Here is a 17627-nt window from a genome sequence, read left to right as displayed (position 1 = left end):
ACCAGGCCGGCGCAGTGTATTTCTATAGCTGGGTCAAGGTTGCGTGTTCGAAGATCTGCAGCAATGGCGAGAAATAAGTCCAATACATCCACAGAAGAAGAAGACAGACCTGTCATAAAAGTGCGCCATCCCTCTGGGTTTCAATAACGAGGACGAGTGTACGAATTACATGGTAGATGGGGTACAGCGGGTAAGCCATAGTGGGGTCTGTTGACCGGGAAAAGTGTCTGCACTGCGACGTTGGCCAATTCTTGCCGTGCAACTGCCTGGAGGATGGATATTCTTGCGTGGGAATCGTCCGGGGGGCGAATCTGCGGAGGAATTACAGAGACAGCGTCAATCTCCTGGTGGACGATGCGCACAATACTGTCCGTTGCAGGCGGCACGTGTGTGAGACGCAGGTCCGGGCAGCGAGATCTGGCAGTCATGTTAGGAAGGCGAGAAACGTCGGAGCAATGCTACAACATTAAGCAGTGATGTCTTCCACTGCCACAGAGTTCTCGAAAACAAGGAGCCTGAACGGGTCATCTACGATTACATTGAGGATACGCGCGATCGTTTCCACTTCCCTCATCTTCACGTCAACCTCGCTACAAAGCTCAAGGACGTCCTGATTATAAGTTACATAGGACTCAGTGCAAGTCTGAACTGGACACGCAAGGTCTTCCTCCGCGGTACACCGGCGGCCAAGAGGCTTGAAAAACAATCAGTGAGCTTTTGTTTCCACAAGTTCCAGCTCGTGAGTTCCTCTTCGCGGGCCTGAAACCAGACGCGGTGGGAACGACACGTTCCCACCAGGTAAAAGATCAGGCTGACATGACGGCCTGGTCCCAGTGGTTACCCGCATTCACCCTTTAGTAAAGTTTAAGCCAATCTTCGCGTCGGTGTTATCTGTCCGGAAACGGTAGCAGGGTCGCGCGGTTGTTCCAGGATGACGTTGGGTGCGGGTGGCTGTCCGAAGCATTCTAGCCTTGTGCTGGCATTGCCGATGCAGTCAGGGAACGCCTGCTGCGTAAAGCCGTCGTGCGCCTGGGAGGGCCCGCAACCTCTACGAAAATGGTACGGGAGAAGAGAGCTTTCAAATATATTTCCAAGACACGTACAACGCGCCCACAGGTACACAAGATGGACGCCAGTCCGCGTGACATCAGCGAGCCTCGTCGCCTTCTGTACTGCGTCGCCTCAGCTGCGTCTCTGGCAGCACCTAGTAACAATATATCAGGCGTATAAAATGACATATAATATTCGAATTCACCACTCCTGTCGTGAAAGTATATGTTGGAATTCATCAAATGAGATCGAAAATGCGGGAGTTATGGGCATTCTTACAGTTGGAATCCACATATTGGCTGTAGCTTGCTTGGAAGAGAGAGAAGGAAGGGATGATGGAAAGGCAGGGAGGTTAACCAGACTGAGTCCAGTTTGCTACCCTACGCGTCGGTAGCGGGACGGGAGAGTGAAAGAAAGAGAGAGAAAAACATGAGTCAATATCGAACTTTCACATGCACTAAGTTAGGTGCTTGCTTAGAAAATACATATTAGGGAATTGAGGTGAATGCGTACCCAGAACACTATATGGTGTCTTCAACTTTTCTATGTTCACATTTGGCTGCTTACATGAGAAGACCACTTCCGACGTGTTGTTAGCCTGTAGCGAACAGCAATTCGTGCCAGCAAGTGCGAGGCAACGCCATAGACGCTGTAGATTCCACATTCACCTATTTGCTATTGAAACAAAGCTGCCCTTTTTAGGAGAACAAAACCAAAAAGTTTATTTAGAACAGCATAATACACTGTACAGAAACTTACGAGTTCGCTAGTACAATATTTTTCAGTGTGGTAACAACGAAAATTTGTTTTATGTTCTTCACTGTAGCCACAGTGCGAGAGTGTACTAATTTTCAAAACCGCAAGAGTTTGTAATGTAGTTTCGATAAAGATATTTTCAGATTTAGTAGTTAGATATTCAAACCAATAGGCATTGATCAAACCAATACTTGCTCTGAAAGTGCACAATACATGAACGAATAAAAGCTTCGCGTGCCATTTTTGCTGCCACATTTTGCCAAGTAGAACAAAACGTGCACAAACAGAACAGCATTTGTTTGCGGCAGAGAGCACCTAGCTACAGACATCGAGCAGCCGTAACACCTTCGAGTGAGCTGCACGTGTGCTTCTTATGCATTTTTATGGAAGAGCGGTACCAACAAAAATGTTTCACAAGAAATCACAAAAACAAAACCGGATCATGTGTGCAAAATGTACATCGCAGTGTATAGGCTGAAACGTGCAGGCCATAAAATAAGCGTTCTCGCTGTGGGAATCACAAGCAGTCTTGCTTGAAATACATGTACCACCGTTTGGCAGGAAACAGTTTGACCATGGCGTGTACTGCAGGTACAGAGCTGCGCACTTAAGGGCAAAGTGAGGAAGGCGACTACACGGAGGCGGGAGCACCACCCTGCTGGAGCTTCCTTGCAGCCACACTGTGTGGACGAAGGCAGATGATCAGTCGCTGAAAGTAGAGAAAAGGTACCATCAATAACACTTCTCTATTACAAGCTCTAGTCAGAGTGGTTCAGTTATGGCAAATACATTTTAAACCACCGGGACTGGACCCTTCGTTACGTGAGTTGGCTACAGCCCTCTAATATGTGCAAAATAAATCTGAGAAGGCTAGTTTAATAATACTGCGACAGCTATTACGATCTCAAAATTCGGTTTTCCTTCTCTATCTGCCCATCCTGTTACGCAGAGGATGACCGTTGTCGCCTTTGACAGCGAACAACATTCTCGTCGTCGTCAGGCCATATCGTCATCCCTAGCTTGGTCCTTGGCCCAATGTGAAGGAAACGAACGCCTCTCTAATGCTGCACTAGGATTTCAAACCCTGTCAATGAAACAATGTGCATTTGGGAGTCGTGCGCGCTAAGCATTGATGTATCGCGCAATAACGCTAGGCAAATGGTGCAAGGCTTTTTACTACAGAAAAACTATGACGGGAGTGGCATCTCTGCATCTACTTTTTGGAGGAGAGAACAAGCTACACTGTAGTGAAGAATAACTGGTATAATAAAGTAGGGGTCGAGAGTCTTTTGTGCAGTGCTGTCATGCCAAATTCTGTAATTTAGGAGGTAAGAGCCGAATATGCAGGTCTTGCTGAGGCAAAAAGGAACTTAGTTTCAGGACACAAACATGTGGAACATAGAAGCGGAGTTAGGACAGTATTCTAAACTCAGTACCACAAAAATAAACGGTATTTCTTGTACACAAGGCGAGGAATGCTCAGCCACAATGAAAACGGTCGGTGCGAAAATAAAGTTCCCCATCACGGAAGCAGACTACGGGTTGACCGTGAGGAAGAAACAAACATAAATTTCAAGAATGTTGTCGCCGGGTTCTGTTCAGGCAAAAAAAGCATTATTTATTAAGGACAGTATCAAAACACTCTGATAAGCACCCATGACCTTGGCTTATGGGCTCGCGACAATACTTTTTTGTGAATGACCACTTGACTTCCGGCAATAAAGCAGTCATTGCATACCCTTGTCAATAAAGAAAGACAAAGATTGACAGCTCTTGTTCACCAAGAACTGTCTAATCAAGTCTTGACAGACAAATGACAACCGAGATTTTGTCACTCCATGAGAACCAAAGTTGTCTTTCAGCAGGAACGCTAATTTGTACTAAAACCACTGCTGATCATGTAGCCTTAGTACTTAGTTGTGCAACGGACTTTGTCCCACACAAGCTGCAGATATTCTGGAGCGGCCCGCGCTTCTGTGCAATACACTCTAATGCAGCAGCCTTAGAATTATTAAAAAGAAATTTCACTTCTTTGACGTTCCATAGCGTCAGTTCCACTTTCATCTGCGCTTCAAGACATGGTTACCGCTAGATGATAAGGATTCGTATTGCTTATCTTCAAATGTAGCCAAATATTGTCATTGGCACGCGAACAACGGTGGCGCAGCCACGTTTATCCAAGATTCTACCGCCTACAGCCTAAGAATTCGTGCGCACGTCCCTGTTAATCGTGCGCAGCATTTGTGGACAAAATAAATAATTGCTGCTTGCGTTTTGGCATTAGCAAAACAACCATCGGTAGCATCTGCGGCTAACTCTCATCCAAAGTTTCCAAATTCTACTCCGCTCTAAATATAGTTTGGAACACAATATGTTCGAAGAAGAAAAAAATTGAAACTCTAGAACATATGACAATTCATCTTTTGCAAGAGTATAGTTCCCCATGTTCTGTTTACTGGACTGTATTCAGAACGATTACAGAAGGTATTTATCAGAAGATAAATACCTTTACGGTCTATCGGTTTATTCATAAAATTATTGCCATTGCGATGCTGACTCATATAGAATCTCTGCCTTCTATGTGCTAGGTAGTTTACCATGCTCGATATGTCAAGGCCTAAATCTAAACGTCCCTATGTGTGAGTCCATTTGGTTATAATTTGAAACACTTGCCATAAGTAACAACCACTGAAAAGTCGCTGTGGTCCGATCTATCGTTGTTTTTCATGTGATTCTTGGAGCTTTCTCACAGAACTTCAAGCCATACTGCATAACATTTCTCGCTAGAGTGAAAATGTTTGGATTGTAGGTGATATTAACATAACCTCATCAGATTATTTTCATAGTGTGACGAAACACTACCTCACCTACTTCGATAGTTTTGGCTACCAGTGTCTTGTAACTGATCCTACCCGCTATACGAACAGTGGTTCACATTCTTTAATAGACCGTACTATCTCTGATTTCACTGAACCTGCTCAAGTTGGCGTTATGGAAACTAATATTACGGTTCATTACCCTTCATTTCACTGCACTGTGAAATCTACTTCCGAAGTAAATAAATTCCCAATAAGAAGCTAATTATATAACAATTATTACACTATGACTATTGAATATGCAGACTGGTTGCCAGTTCTTGGTGGTTTAGTTCTTGAGGTAGCGTTACAGAAGCTTACCAAAATGATTAACAATGCCGTGAGATCATGCATTACCCTCTGGTTTCAAAGCGGCGCTATCGTGCTCCCCTTTGCCCCTGGCCATTAAATTGTCGCCAGCGTTCTTTAAGTAAAAACGACAACCTGTACGAAAAAACCAAGTCGTAGCCTTTAAACAGCTTTCAAGCACGATCTAGACATTATTCAAACACTTTACCCACATTTCTTAAACATGCAAAACGCAGCTAATACGAAGACCAAGTTCGAAAAACGTGGTAATAACAGTAGAAGATAATGCCAGTTGGTAAATAAATTTTTTAATATTTCTCATTCACATGGTCCTTTTGCTTCACTATGCATAAGTGGTGCGATCATAATATCACGGAATGAGATCGCTAATGCCTTCAGTGATTATTTTTCAGCACATACTACCCTCCCCGCCAGTCGTGCAGGCCTAACTGTTGAGCTCTTCAAATTGACGAATACATGTCGGAAGCCGCGTGAAGCAGCGAAGACGCCTGGAGCTGAAGCGAATCGCGCGCTGGGGAAAGTACGAAGCCACCTAGAGGAATGTGCAGAGAAGCAAGGGGGGGGGGGGGAAGAAGGCGCAGATCCCTGAGGAGCAAGGGAGGCGGATAGGCCAGACGCGCCCTGAGATGACCTCCTCTGGCAGTTGCTACTAGTTTTCTTTGCGATGCATACGTAGTGAGTTCGTCTCGTGGTAACATCATCCTCGTGCGCAGTACGCTGGGTGTGAGTGAAAGCGTGCGACGGTGAGCCGACGACGGCGGCTGAATCTTCTGTGCGCAAGGGGAGGAAGCGTACCATATTCCGTCGCGCGCATGGCACCATGGCACCGGAGAAGGAAATGAAGGGAAACGTTGTATTTCAACCACGCGCGGTCGCGTGGGCTTTATCTGGAAAGCGACCTGCTTTGGGGGCCCAGTCGAGGTGGGCCGACGGCTCATAGCTCTGTGTGCGCTTTGTTCTCACTGCTGAGTTTTCGTTGAAGCCATAAACAATAAGAAGGTCACTTCACTTGCTGCTGCTGCTGCCACGATTCCTTACGTCAGCATTTTGACCGCAAGTGTCTCCGGTCATCAAGTGCGAAGTGTTCATGTTTGCCGGTGTTTGCCTGTGTACATGTTTGTGCTAACACCACGCTAGATTTTTAAATATTAAACGAATGTATAGAACGGGGACTTATACTTCTGCGACTTCTGTGCATGGTGCGGCCGCGCGAGCCTTGTTTTGAATACGATCTGCGATGCGGGCAGTATAGGAGTCAAGGCGCACCGAGAGCCAATGGCGTAGTGTGTGCTTAGCACCCATACGCTTGCGCGCCACCTGCATTCACGAAGTGTAATGTCCCTAACCTTTTCTTCGATCAGCCACCAGAATAATCTTATTGCGATAGAAATTATATTGCGAGCGCTAGAAGTGTAGTTCATTATGGTCTTCCTCTTTATATACCCATCCTCTTAATCATCATCCTCGTTTGTTGTGGTTGGCACTGATTGACTCGCGCGGTTGCGTTGCAATGGACACTCCAGGCCCATTTGTGCTGTCGCTGTCGGTGTCGCTGTGAGGTTCCGTTTAACGTCCAAAGGCGATACAATCGTCGCCGCACTGTGTATGTAGCATGTGCGAGTGAAAGCAGGCGAGGATGAGCTGGCGATCACGGCTCAATCTCACCCATGAAAGGAAAGAAGGCGGGGAGGGAGCGCGCCGTCTTCCGGCGCTACCAAGGCTTCTGGAGGAGTGTAGGCACGTTCTACTCACCCCGGGCCACTGTATCTGAGAGCCATCTGCAAGGGGAACAGAGTCCGCCGCGTGCTGAGTTTTTGCGGCTTAGTTCGCGTTGTTGCCAGACGAAGAAGGAAGGTCAATTCAATTCGTTCGCTGCTGCTGTCGCACTTTCCCACTCCAGCGCTTTGACAGCTAGTTTCGCGGTCATCGTGTTCATGTTTGCCTGTGCGCGCCTCATACCGTCCTTGTGAGCTGCTCTCACAATCGATGCTTATCCTTTTGGGCGGGACTGCTACTTTTTTCTTCACCCAAATATCCCTGAAAAAAACGGCATGCGTCATTTTACGTTTAAAATCAAGCAATTGTCTACTTAGTGGACATGATCATTTCGCCTGCTCCAAAGGGCTGGTTGGCTGCGAGCGGCTGTCTCCTTCTGACGTGTCCCACAACCCAGCCAATCATATCTTCAGCAGCAGAGGAAATGGATATGTCCATAAGCGGGACAGCTACAGAATACCCCCGCCTCTTGGTGTCGGTAAGATCTCCGCAAAACATATCAAATTAGTTCGTTCTACAACCTCACTTATTGTAAGCCGCATGTTTTACCTTACTTTCAGCTCTGATGTCTACTAAACAACTAAGGAAGTGAACGTCTTAGTGAAGGTCTTAGAAAAGTGACAATTCATCTGAAAATTGCCGCCTGCTTTTTGTTCGGTCCTTCCTTGACAAAGTTTTAGAAAAATTGATAGAACGCGACTACACAAGTACTGTATGAAATTTAACATACTAACCTATCCGTTTGGATTTCGCTCAGGGTCATCTACTGACGCTGCCAACGCTGCGCAGTAGATAAGCGCCTTCCAAGAGATGTAGAAAAACGAAACAATGGTAGGTGTTGCTTGAATGCACACCTACACATATTGAGATCGCGGCTGCCATTGATGCCCTTTTGTTCTTTTGGATGCCCTTTTGGCATGGATGCCCTTCATGGCATCCACACATAAGCTTAGACACATGCTTGCGCTTTCATAAAGTGGTATGATGGTGCCTTATCACTTAGCAAAAGACGATGTCGCTGCGTCGCAGATCTGCCTCTGTGAAGAGCTCTAGAAAATGAGGCAATGGTAGTTTTTGCTTCAATGCGAACTGCTGTAGAACTGTGCATCCGGCTTCCATGCGCGCTCTTTTGTAGATGGTGTTTGTAGCTCTATGACGTTCTTGTATATTTAGGAAACGGTATGGCGGTAGCCTGGGCACATTCCAAAAGAGCGAAATCGCTGGATAGCGGATCTGCGCCTGTGAAGTGCTGTAGAAAGAGTGGCAGGTTCGGCCGAAAGGTGAAGCATCGATTGCGATAGCAATTTAGTGGACAGATACACGAAGTAAGGATAGCAGTTTTATCGGCGATGTAAACCTGTAAACAAAGGCGCACTAACTAAATTAGCAAGCCTAGTGTCGCACGCGTCCCACAAGGAAACAAGAACACGTCTGTCTCGATGACCGCGGAGACTCGCTGTCAAAACGCTGGAAGCGAGGCAGCCGCGACCGAAGTGACATTCGTTCTGTCTATTGCTTCAACGAAAAGTGAGCGCCGAGACCACAGAGCACGCACAACGCTACGAGCTGCCGACGCACCTAGACTCTTCCTCAACGTAGATCGCTCACAACATACCCTCTCCCTCCCCCGGTGCATCGCAACATTGGGTGTCTCGCGCAGCACGGCAGACGGCGCGCTTCCTGCCCGCCTTCGTCTGTGTCGCGCGGACGAGATTGAGCCGCGATCGTCGCCTCTCCTCGCACGGCTTCACTCGCACATACAGAGTAGGCCGAGCCCTTGGACTTTATATGAGAATGTCATGGTGACGGTGACGGCGGAAATGGGCTTGGAGCATCCATATAATTGCTATCAATACAAAACAAACGAATGGTAGCTCTTGCTTCAGTACTGCCGAGCTGGGATACTCGCTTCCATATGCGCTCTTTTGCAGATGGTCTTTGGGGCACCGAGTGTCGTTTTTGATCTTTTACTAGGTGATATGAAGGTAGCCTGGGAATTTTCTAAAAGGTGCATGTTTCTACGTAGCAGATATGCGCCAGCCAAGAGATGTAGAAAAAAAATATGCAGGAACTCCACGGGACTTATCCCATGTATGCGTCAGCGTATACCCCTAGATTTCAGTTGGCCCACCCGGAATTTTAGGTTGGCTCATCTCACAACTGACTTTAGCCCACCCACATATTTCAAGTTGGACCCCCACACAATTCCAGTTGGCCCACCCTTAATATAGTATTAGCCATGCATATTTATGGAGCGGCATGTATCTGATTAGTTGTATCAATGCGTATGTAGTTTGCCGAGTACTTCAGCCCGTGACGTGAAAAGTGTGATCACTTGTATCTGCACAAAATGCGTAATTTCCCAAGTTAAGACATCAAGTCGGTATGATAGTTTAAATGTAGATGATTGTAAGCTTTATAGGTGATACGGAACCAAAACCAATAAAAAATAAAACTGATCAGACAGAATTCACATAGGGACACATAGGAACCTTCAAATGCATGGCGAAGCCCGTAGTAGGGGCAAGCAAATTGGAATTCAGGGGTGGGCCAACTTGAACATGGGTGTTGGCCAACTGAAATTTCGTGGTGGACCAACTGAAATTTTGGGGATGGGTGAATTTATGTGTGGAGAAGGCAACTAAATATATGGGAATGGGCCAACCTAAATTTGGGGGCGGGTCAACTAGAAAGCTGTGGTGGGCCAACCTAAATTGGGGGGCGGGCCCATTTGAATGTGGAGGGTAGGCCAATCAAATGTTGGCATGGGCCTACTTGAAATTTAGGAGTGGCCCAACTGAAATTTGGAGGTGGGCCAACTTCGATTTAGGGTTGGCGAAATAAAATTTTGGTCTGGGCCAATTAAACACTGGAGTGGACCAAATTGAAATTTGGAATTTGCGAACTGAAATTTGGGGCTGGGTTAACTTAAATTTGATTATGCGTTTACTTCAAGTCTGAGCATGAGCAAAATTAAATTTTGGGGTGGGTCAACTTAAAATTTTCGCGTGGTTCAAGTTAAACTTCCTTTTGAGCCATTTTCATTACCATTAATTTATAATTTCTTTCATTCAATTAGTGAGCGAAAGTAATTTCCCCTATCTTGTATTTCGTATCTTTGTTTGTTGGCTTCTTATAATATGATTAATAAATATCGGGCGCCTCGGTTCCCTTGTCGTTGATTACAAATCCGCCAGAATTGATGACTTCAGGTAGCATGTGCGGGTTCATTGATCAGCGGACGACACCCAAGTAAGGTCACGCACTCTTGACGCCTACGGTAACAAGGATGTTAAACATCCGCCGCCAAGGTCTGTGAGTGGTGGCGCTGGCTAACACTCCCACGGTTCTACTAGGAAACATAATTACCCAAAAAAGTGGATGGGAAAATGGCGCCGTGGTCGCTGAATTGGTAAGAGCATCGCACGCGTAATGCGAAGATGTGGGTTCGTATCCCAGCTGCAGCCATTTGTTTTTTCATCCGCTTTCATTTCCGGTAATTAATTATTTCTTGTATTCAGTTCGTAAGTACAAATAGCTTCCCCTATGTTGTCCTTGGTGTTTGTGGGCTTCTTACGATATGATGAATAAAAATCGGGCCCTTTGGTGCCGTTTCATTTTCTTGTTCTCTCTCTCTCTCTCTCTCTCTCTCTATATATATATATATATATATATATATATATATATATATATATATATATATATATTGACACGTGTGCTTATCTTTATCGGCCGACCACGTTTCGCCGCTTAACAACTGTAATCGCACAGCGAGGGACACGCCTGCATGTATCCGACGTTTCTGGAAAGTTATCGATGCTTCTACCCGGCTGTCTGTTGTCGCCGAACCTTATGTTATCTGATTTCATCACCTGACGCGAATGGTGTAGATCTTTGTGGAAGGCACGCGGGTCCGAACGATTAGTCTGGAACATTCGACGACTGTTCTTTAAAAGCCGACGCGCTTGACCCGCTGATCAGATTTTCGACGATCGCCGAGCGTGTTCGCCGCTATCGTTGTGCTATAAGTGTAGCCTGTTTTGTGGGCACAGGTTCGCCCAATAAAAGTTTGCTTTGTCGTTCACAGTATTGCTACTGTGTTATTCAACGTCACCACCACGTGACAATATCGTTAAGCCGGGCCGGTGGCCATCGTTAGCCGCGCCCGCCGTAGAGTAATATGCCATCCCTACTCAAACTCCTCGATGGCTATTTGCATTACTTGTTGCCTTTAATAGTTCTCCTTAACTTTCACACCTACACGTAAGTTTTTTTCCTTTTTGTAGTTCTTAAGCTGTGGAGACTGGTATAAAACAGACACCGTACATTTTGTTGTCAGTCCTCAGAAAGCTCGGTCTCCGGTACAGAAGTCGAAGAGGAGCAGTTCTTTTTCAGGACGTGCATCCACTTATCAATTATACCCTTACAGAAATCATAATACCTCTACCTTGAAGTTATATGTATTGTTATGGTGCACTTAGACACACCAGCGTGCTTAAGCGAGAGACGGCGACGAACACGAATACTGGAGCTGTGACATGTGTACGGGCCTGCCTGTTTACCACTACATTTTCTCGCTTAAATACTTGTATATACGTTTGTGCCTTGTGGCTCCTGTTCCAATATTTGGTGCTGTTGGTGCTGTGTGACGGCTCAAAATGGAGATTCGCCGTGGCCGCCCTTTTGTTCTTGACCGATGACGCAGGAGACGGTGCCTGATTCACTGTCGCCTGCGTCAACTGTCCACGAGCCTTCTGTGGCATGCATGGTGCTCACAATGAGGCATGGTTAGAGATGTACGAGTGGGTGAGCAGCCACTACAAAGGCGTTTCCTTGGTTATGCTGAACAACAAAATTTTTTTACTTGGCGAGAACATCATCATCAACACATGACTTCATTACGTTAAAGACCCCCATATGGGGGTATTAGATAAGGGTTAACATATGCAACATCAGTTACATATGTTACAGCGCGAATGTTGTTTAAAAAACCACTAAGAACCACTAAGGCTGGGGTGCGTTTGGCAGGCATTCTGAGATCATGAACAGGAGGTTGCCATTATCCCTCAAGAGAAAAGTTTATAACAGCTGTGTCTTACCAATACTCACGTACGGGGCAGAAACCTGGAGGCTTACGAAAAGGGTTCTACTTAAATTGAGGAGGACGCAATGAGCTATGGAAAGAAGAATGATAGGTGTAACATTAAGGGATAAGAAAAGAGCAGATTGGGTGAGGGAACAAACGCGTGTTAATGACATCTTAGTTGAAATCAAGAAAAAGAAATGGGCATGGGCAGGACATGTAATGAGGAGGGAAGATAACCGATGGTCATTAAGGGTTACGGAGTGGATTCCGAGGGAAGGGAAGCGTAGCAGGGGGCGGCAGAAAGTTAGGTGGGCGGATGAGATTAAGAAGTTTGCAGGGATGACATGGCCACAATTAGTACATGACCGGGGTTGTTGGAGAAGTATGGGAGAGGCCTTTGCCCTGCAGTGGGCGTAGCCAGGCTGATGATGATGATGATGAAGAACTCCGTGTGCGGGAGATCGTGAGTGGGAGCTGACAGTTTTATTCAGAATATATCGACGTTGGTGGTGTATATGTCTCACCACTTGTTGATACTGGCCCCATATCTCGGTAAAGAGTAAGCCGATTTGTTGCTGCCTCAAGGAAGTCCTTACTGTTGAGGTGTTTATTTGATCGGACTAGTGGCAGCACAGTGGCGACAGTCTAGGCAGGGCACGGACTCCAAGCGTGAGGGGCTTTCACGAGTAAAAGCACTGAAGAGGACGACGCATTAGAAAGCGCTGGAGAGGGCTACCTACTATACCGGTCCCAATCCTTCTCTACAATTACCCCCGGAAACTAAAAGGGAGCCACCTGGCGACCTAACAGCTTGTCACTATGAGTTGGTCATAGTAGGTCTTGAGGCGGTCGACGTTGTCAATGTCTCGTCCACCATGACGCATATCCGAAGATGGTTCAACGAACTCGATCACGTAGTAGACCAGAGATGTGCGTTCGACGAGCCGGTAGCGGCCTTCATATCTGGGCAGTACTTTTGGCGAGGGACCAGGTGCAGCGTAAGGAACCGAGAGTGGCAGAAGCGCTCCGTGGAGGAACGTGGGCTGAGAAGTAGTATTACCGCGAACGCTCTTCAGGCGCTCTTGCTCATTCAAATATAAGGCCCGCGCAAGATCGCGACACACTTCGGGATGTCTGGCTGTGGCAGAAATAGGCGCACACACTGATGCATCCGGTTCGTACGGAACTATTGTGTTGATTGTGTGCGAAGGGTGCCCGCCGTACCATAAGAAAAATGGTTAAATCCAGTGGTGCTCTGAGTGGTGGTATTGTAGACTTAGGTTCCGAAGGGCAGAACGACATTCCAATTTGTGAGGTCGCATGCTACGTACATTGCAAGGATGTCGCGAACTGTACGGGTAAAGCATTCTGTGAGGCCACCGTTTTGCGTTTGATAAGCAGCAGTTGTATGGTGCACAACGTGGCACTCTTTGAGGATGGCTTAGACGACTTCCGACAAAAAGACTCGTCAGCGATCGCTGAGCAGCTCCTGTGGCGGACCATGACGCAGTATGAGTCCGAGAAGCAGCAGGAGGCAACATCGCGCGTTGTAGCGGCTGAGAGGGCGGTAGTTTCGGCGTATCGCGTGAGGTGGTCGACAGCCACGTTGGCCCAGTGGTTACCAGAAGAGGTGTCCTGTGCAAATCGATGCCGACGCAACCGAACGGCCGGGTACGCCAAGGTAACGGTTGAAGACCAGCTGGCGAGAGGCACAGTGAAAATGGCCGACAATTGGGGCATGAGCGAACGAACTTCTGAACGTAGTCGAACGAACTGTCGAATGCTCTGGTAAGCTTTGAATAGACCCAAGTGTGCACACTGTGGGTCAGAGTGAAATGACGCTCATATTTCAGAACTCAGACTGCTGCGTACAACTAGCAACCACTGGCGGCAATCGGCATTGCAATTGCGTCGGTCGAGTATGTCGTTGCCAATGGCGACGACAAAGGTCACTCACGGGACTCTTGAGTGGTTGGTTGTGCCAATAGATGAGAGATTAAGTCTATCAGCGAGGCGATTCAATGGTGCTTGCGCTATTCGGAAGTGACAGTGCGAACTGGGATAAGAACAGGGACCGATACCCAGCACCTCCACAAAATGTTAACGTGTTAATTTGATCGGTCTAGGACCAGCGCAGCGGTGACAGGCAGAGGACGAACTCCGACCGCAAGCGGAATTCATGAGCAAAAGCGCTGAAGAGGACGATCCACTAGAAATCGCTGGAGCAGACAACCCACTATATCGATTCAATCTTTCTCTACATTACATCCTTTGCTTCTCCCGTTGTCCGGGTCTCCGATGGATCAACGCCCATTATCCTTGGTATGTTCACTGTCCGTGAGTTAGCTGTTGCTGGTTTCAATACTTCCGTTTTTTTTTTGGGCTATTATTCAACAGTGTTCTCATGACTTGATCTTCGGCCTCGACGTTTTGATGTGCTATTCAGCACTGATTGACTCTGCTGTTGGCCTCCTCCAACTCGAGTAGCCTAATCACTGATGTCCTCGAGAATCAGCTGAGCCCCATTTATGTTCTCTAGGCTTCGTACGGCTGTCGCCTGAAGTTACCATGCATATGCTTTGGACGTGCTTTCCGTCTGTTCCTGACAGCATGTGCTGAGTCGGGATTTCAATGTTTTACATCTATGTACAGTTGCTGTTGCTCATACTATTGTGATTATCACCGCTAACCACATATTTCTTACTGCGTTAAACGTTAGTTTATTTATTTATTTATTTATTTATTTACACATACTGCAGCCCCTCCTGGGGCTATAGACGACCGCACGCCAAGTTTCATCCTAGACGCCAGCGCTCGTTTCACCCCTGGCGGAACGATTTCACCTCCAACGGGGGTAGGTTTCCGCCGCCGCTTCCCTTCACGATCGCGCCCGCGTTCAGTTCGCGCTGCGGGCGAAACGTCTCTTGTTTGCGACGGCGCCTCTTCGGATGACCGGAAATTATTATTGTGCTGTTAACTGTCACGACAGCAATGTAAACATGAAAGGGTTGATGCCACCAGTGAAATTCTGCCGATTCACAAGAAAATGGTACGAAAAAAGCAGACGACAGACATGGATTACTGCGGTGCGCCGAGCGAAGTAAACAACTGGCAAACGAAGCGAGCTCGTTCATTGATCACTCCTAACTGTATGACGGTTTTTATATGTAACCCACATGAATTTAAGAATTACTCGGTACAGAATCCTTTTATTCATATAAAAACGTTCAGTTGTTCGACGAGCGCTTGTCCTGTCTTCTTTCTCGTGTTTCGTTTGTGTGTGCGCTGCACAAGAATGGAAACCACTTTTGTTGTATGCGCTAGCAGTGGCCGAAGTTCACGCGTGCCTAGGAATTGAATATGTGCACGATGCATTGAACATGACCGGAGTTCATTCCCGCTTCACCACTGCACCGATCGATCGAGTTACTGGACGATACACGCCCGCGTCTTGGTCGCGCCGGCATTGCTGAAGCGGGAATGATTACTAATACTTTCAACTTCCGCCTCTTGAGCACTGTTAAAAAATGGCCAAGCTGTCTACATTGCTGCCTGTATTCCATATTGTAGGGGACGCACTAGTTAAAGTTGTGTGCGCATGTCGTACATGTGCTATGCAGCGATATATTTTGTTTATTTCCGCACAGTGTCGATGGAAATCCGTTGTCGCCATCACAGACAACACGGATTTGTAGCAAACATATTGTGAGAAACTGCAAAAATGACTTTAGCTCGTATGTGCCGTATGCATGTGCCGTATCGTATGTGCTGACGATTTTTCCGGCGGCACATACGATGTCGTTTCCAATTACCTGCTCAGCGTCACTTAAATGGTTAAGCAGACGCTGCCCTTTCGCAGCATCGCAGCCATAAAAATAATCGTCAAGCGTACCGATCTTCTTAAAGGCAAATAAAAGCGTGTACAGTCTGTTTCACAATTAGGGGAAAACTCGGAACGTATTGCATTGCGATGCGGCAAGCAATGGAGTCGTGCGGCGGCAGCAGCTCGAGCAGGCGCAGACGCTCGAGGGGCGGAGTCGTGATCTGCGTCGTCTGCTACGGCGGCGCGCGCTGGCCGCATTGTCGGGAAGCGTGCTACTGTCAGGGGCAGGGTACCGATTTTATCGGTACTGCGGGAGCTGAGCTGATATTGTTTACTAAACGTTGTGCGGCGCCAAACTCTGAGCCTTCATTAGCGATAATGGAGTTCCACAAACTTCTTTTAACAGCATGCTTCGTTTGTTCTTTCGAAAGGGTGGGGTACTGAGCGAGTGCACGTATATTTCTTCACTGTGTGTGCTACCGTAATAAGCAGCGACAAGACGCTTCAAGATGCGCGCGCAACGTGCTCAGTCTTTGTTTGACTCGAAAGGAAAACAAAGCACTCAACAATGATAACTATGGGGGTCGAACACGATGAAACAAACGGGTACGATTAAAGGAATGTTTTAGGTTAAGACAATGAGCTGTAAGTTATTTTTCTCGACAATCAATCACTACACCAGACAGACCCTGCCCGCCGGCGGGGAATTGGACACGTCACGCTCGGAACTTCAGTTAGTATCTCGTCATGTCCCCAGCGGCAGCGATGACAGCGCTCATCCTGAAGGCAGTGAAGTGTAGAATGACTTGATCAGGGATGTGTTCATTCGCAGAACGTCTCAGTCGCTGACGATGGTGGATCGAAGCCTATCTTCGGGCGACTGATAGAGGGGATGGTGCGGCAGCGATACTTTCAACGAGCCCCAGACATTTTAAATGATGTTGGCGCCCGCGGATTGAGGCGACCACCCCAAGAGAGTGACTGCGCGCTCTTCCAGCAGTTCTTGCACAACGCGAGCAGTGTGGATCGGCGACCTATCGCGTTAGAATATATAGTCGCCTTCCAGAAACGGGCCGTCAAGAATGTATGGAATCAGTACGTCGTCTATGACTGCCCTGCAGCGATGAACTTACCTTCGAGGCGTATCAGTGGGCGTCGCACAACGCTTAGTAAAGAATACCAGCTCATTTCACGCAGTAACGATGAGATGGGCGCCCTGCAACTGACAGTAGACGGTTTCCCGACAGTGCGGCCAGCGCGCGCCGCCGTAGCAGACGACGCCGTTCAATATCCCGCCCCTCGAGCACCTGCGCGAGCTGCTGCCGCCGCCTGACTCAAGCGCTCGCCGCATCGCGATGCAATGCGCTCCGAGTTTCCCCCTAAATGTGCAACAGACTGTACATCGCCCTTCGAATGAAATGTCCACGCGCACACCCGTAGGCACACACCGCGCGCGGCACGAAACGTGCCCAAACACGCGCAGTGCAGGAGGCAATCAAGGCGGTGCGAACGAGAGATGGGAGAGGGGTACCACCCGCTAAAAGAATTTTGCTTCGCATGCGGCGCTCTCAACGCCGGCGCAGCAGCGCCGCTCTCGGTGCCGTTCTTGTCTATAGCAGGAGTGGATAATACAATGCAAGAAAGAAATACAATAGGCAACAAAGAAAGTTTAGGCGCAGTGCTGAGGGAGTACAGACAAGAATTTATTTAATGGGAGAGAACGTTTGGTTCCTGGTAGCGAATTCCATGTTTCAATTGTTTTAGGGAAAAAGGTATACTTAAAAGTATTAGTGCGTGCAAAAAATGGTGTAATGTTAAGCGCGTGATGTCTCCTACTAGAAGAGATTTTCGCAAAGGTGATATATTCATTACTGGAGAGGGGACAAGATGAGTGAATAATGCCATGAAAAAATTTTAAGGAATTAACGCATCGCTGTTCGGCGAGAGATGT

At 47.4% G+C, this 17627-nt stretch overlaps 1 protein-coding gene across 1 annotated transcript in view; it reads right to left on the bottom strand.

The window, feature by feature from the left end:
• Nucleotides 1-1745: 1745 nt before the first annotated feature.
• Nucleotides 1746-17627, bottom strand: part of SerT (Serotonin transporter) — an 860179-nt gene continuing 844297 nt past the window's right edge. The window contains exon 13 of the mRNA XM_050183099.3: nucleotides 1746-2515. Within this exon, the coding sequence (XP_050039056.2) occupies nucleotides 2438-2515 (78 nt within the window). The 3' untranslated portion in view covers nucleotides 1746-2437. The remainder of the gene's footprint in view (nucleotides 2516-17627) is intronic.

Source organism: Dermacentor andersoni, chromosome 3 (genome assembly GCF_023375885.2).
Source record: "Dermacentor andersoni chromosome 3, qqDerAnde1_hic_scaffold, whole genome shotgun sequence".
NCBI lineage: Eukaryota > Metazoa > Arthropoda > Arachnida > Ixodida > Ixodidae > Dermacentor > Dermacentor andersoni.
Note: the sequence above shows the minus strand (reverse complement) of the source record. Positions and strands in the feature narration are given on the sequence as shown.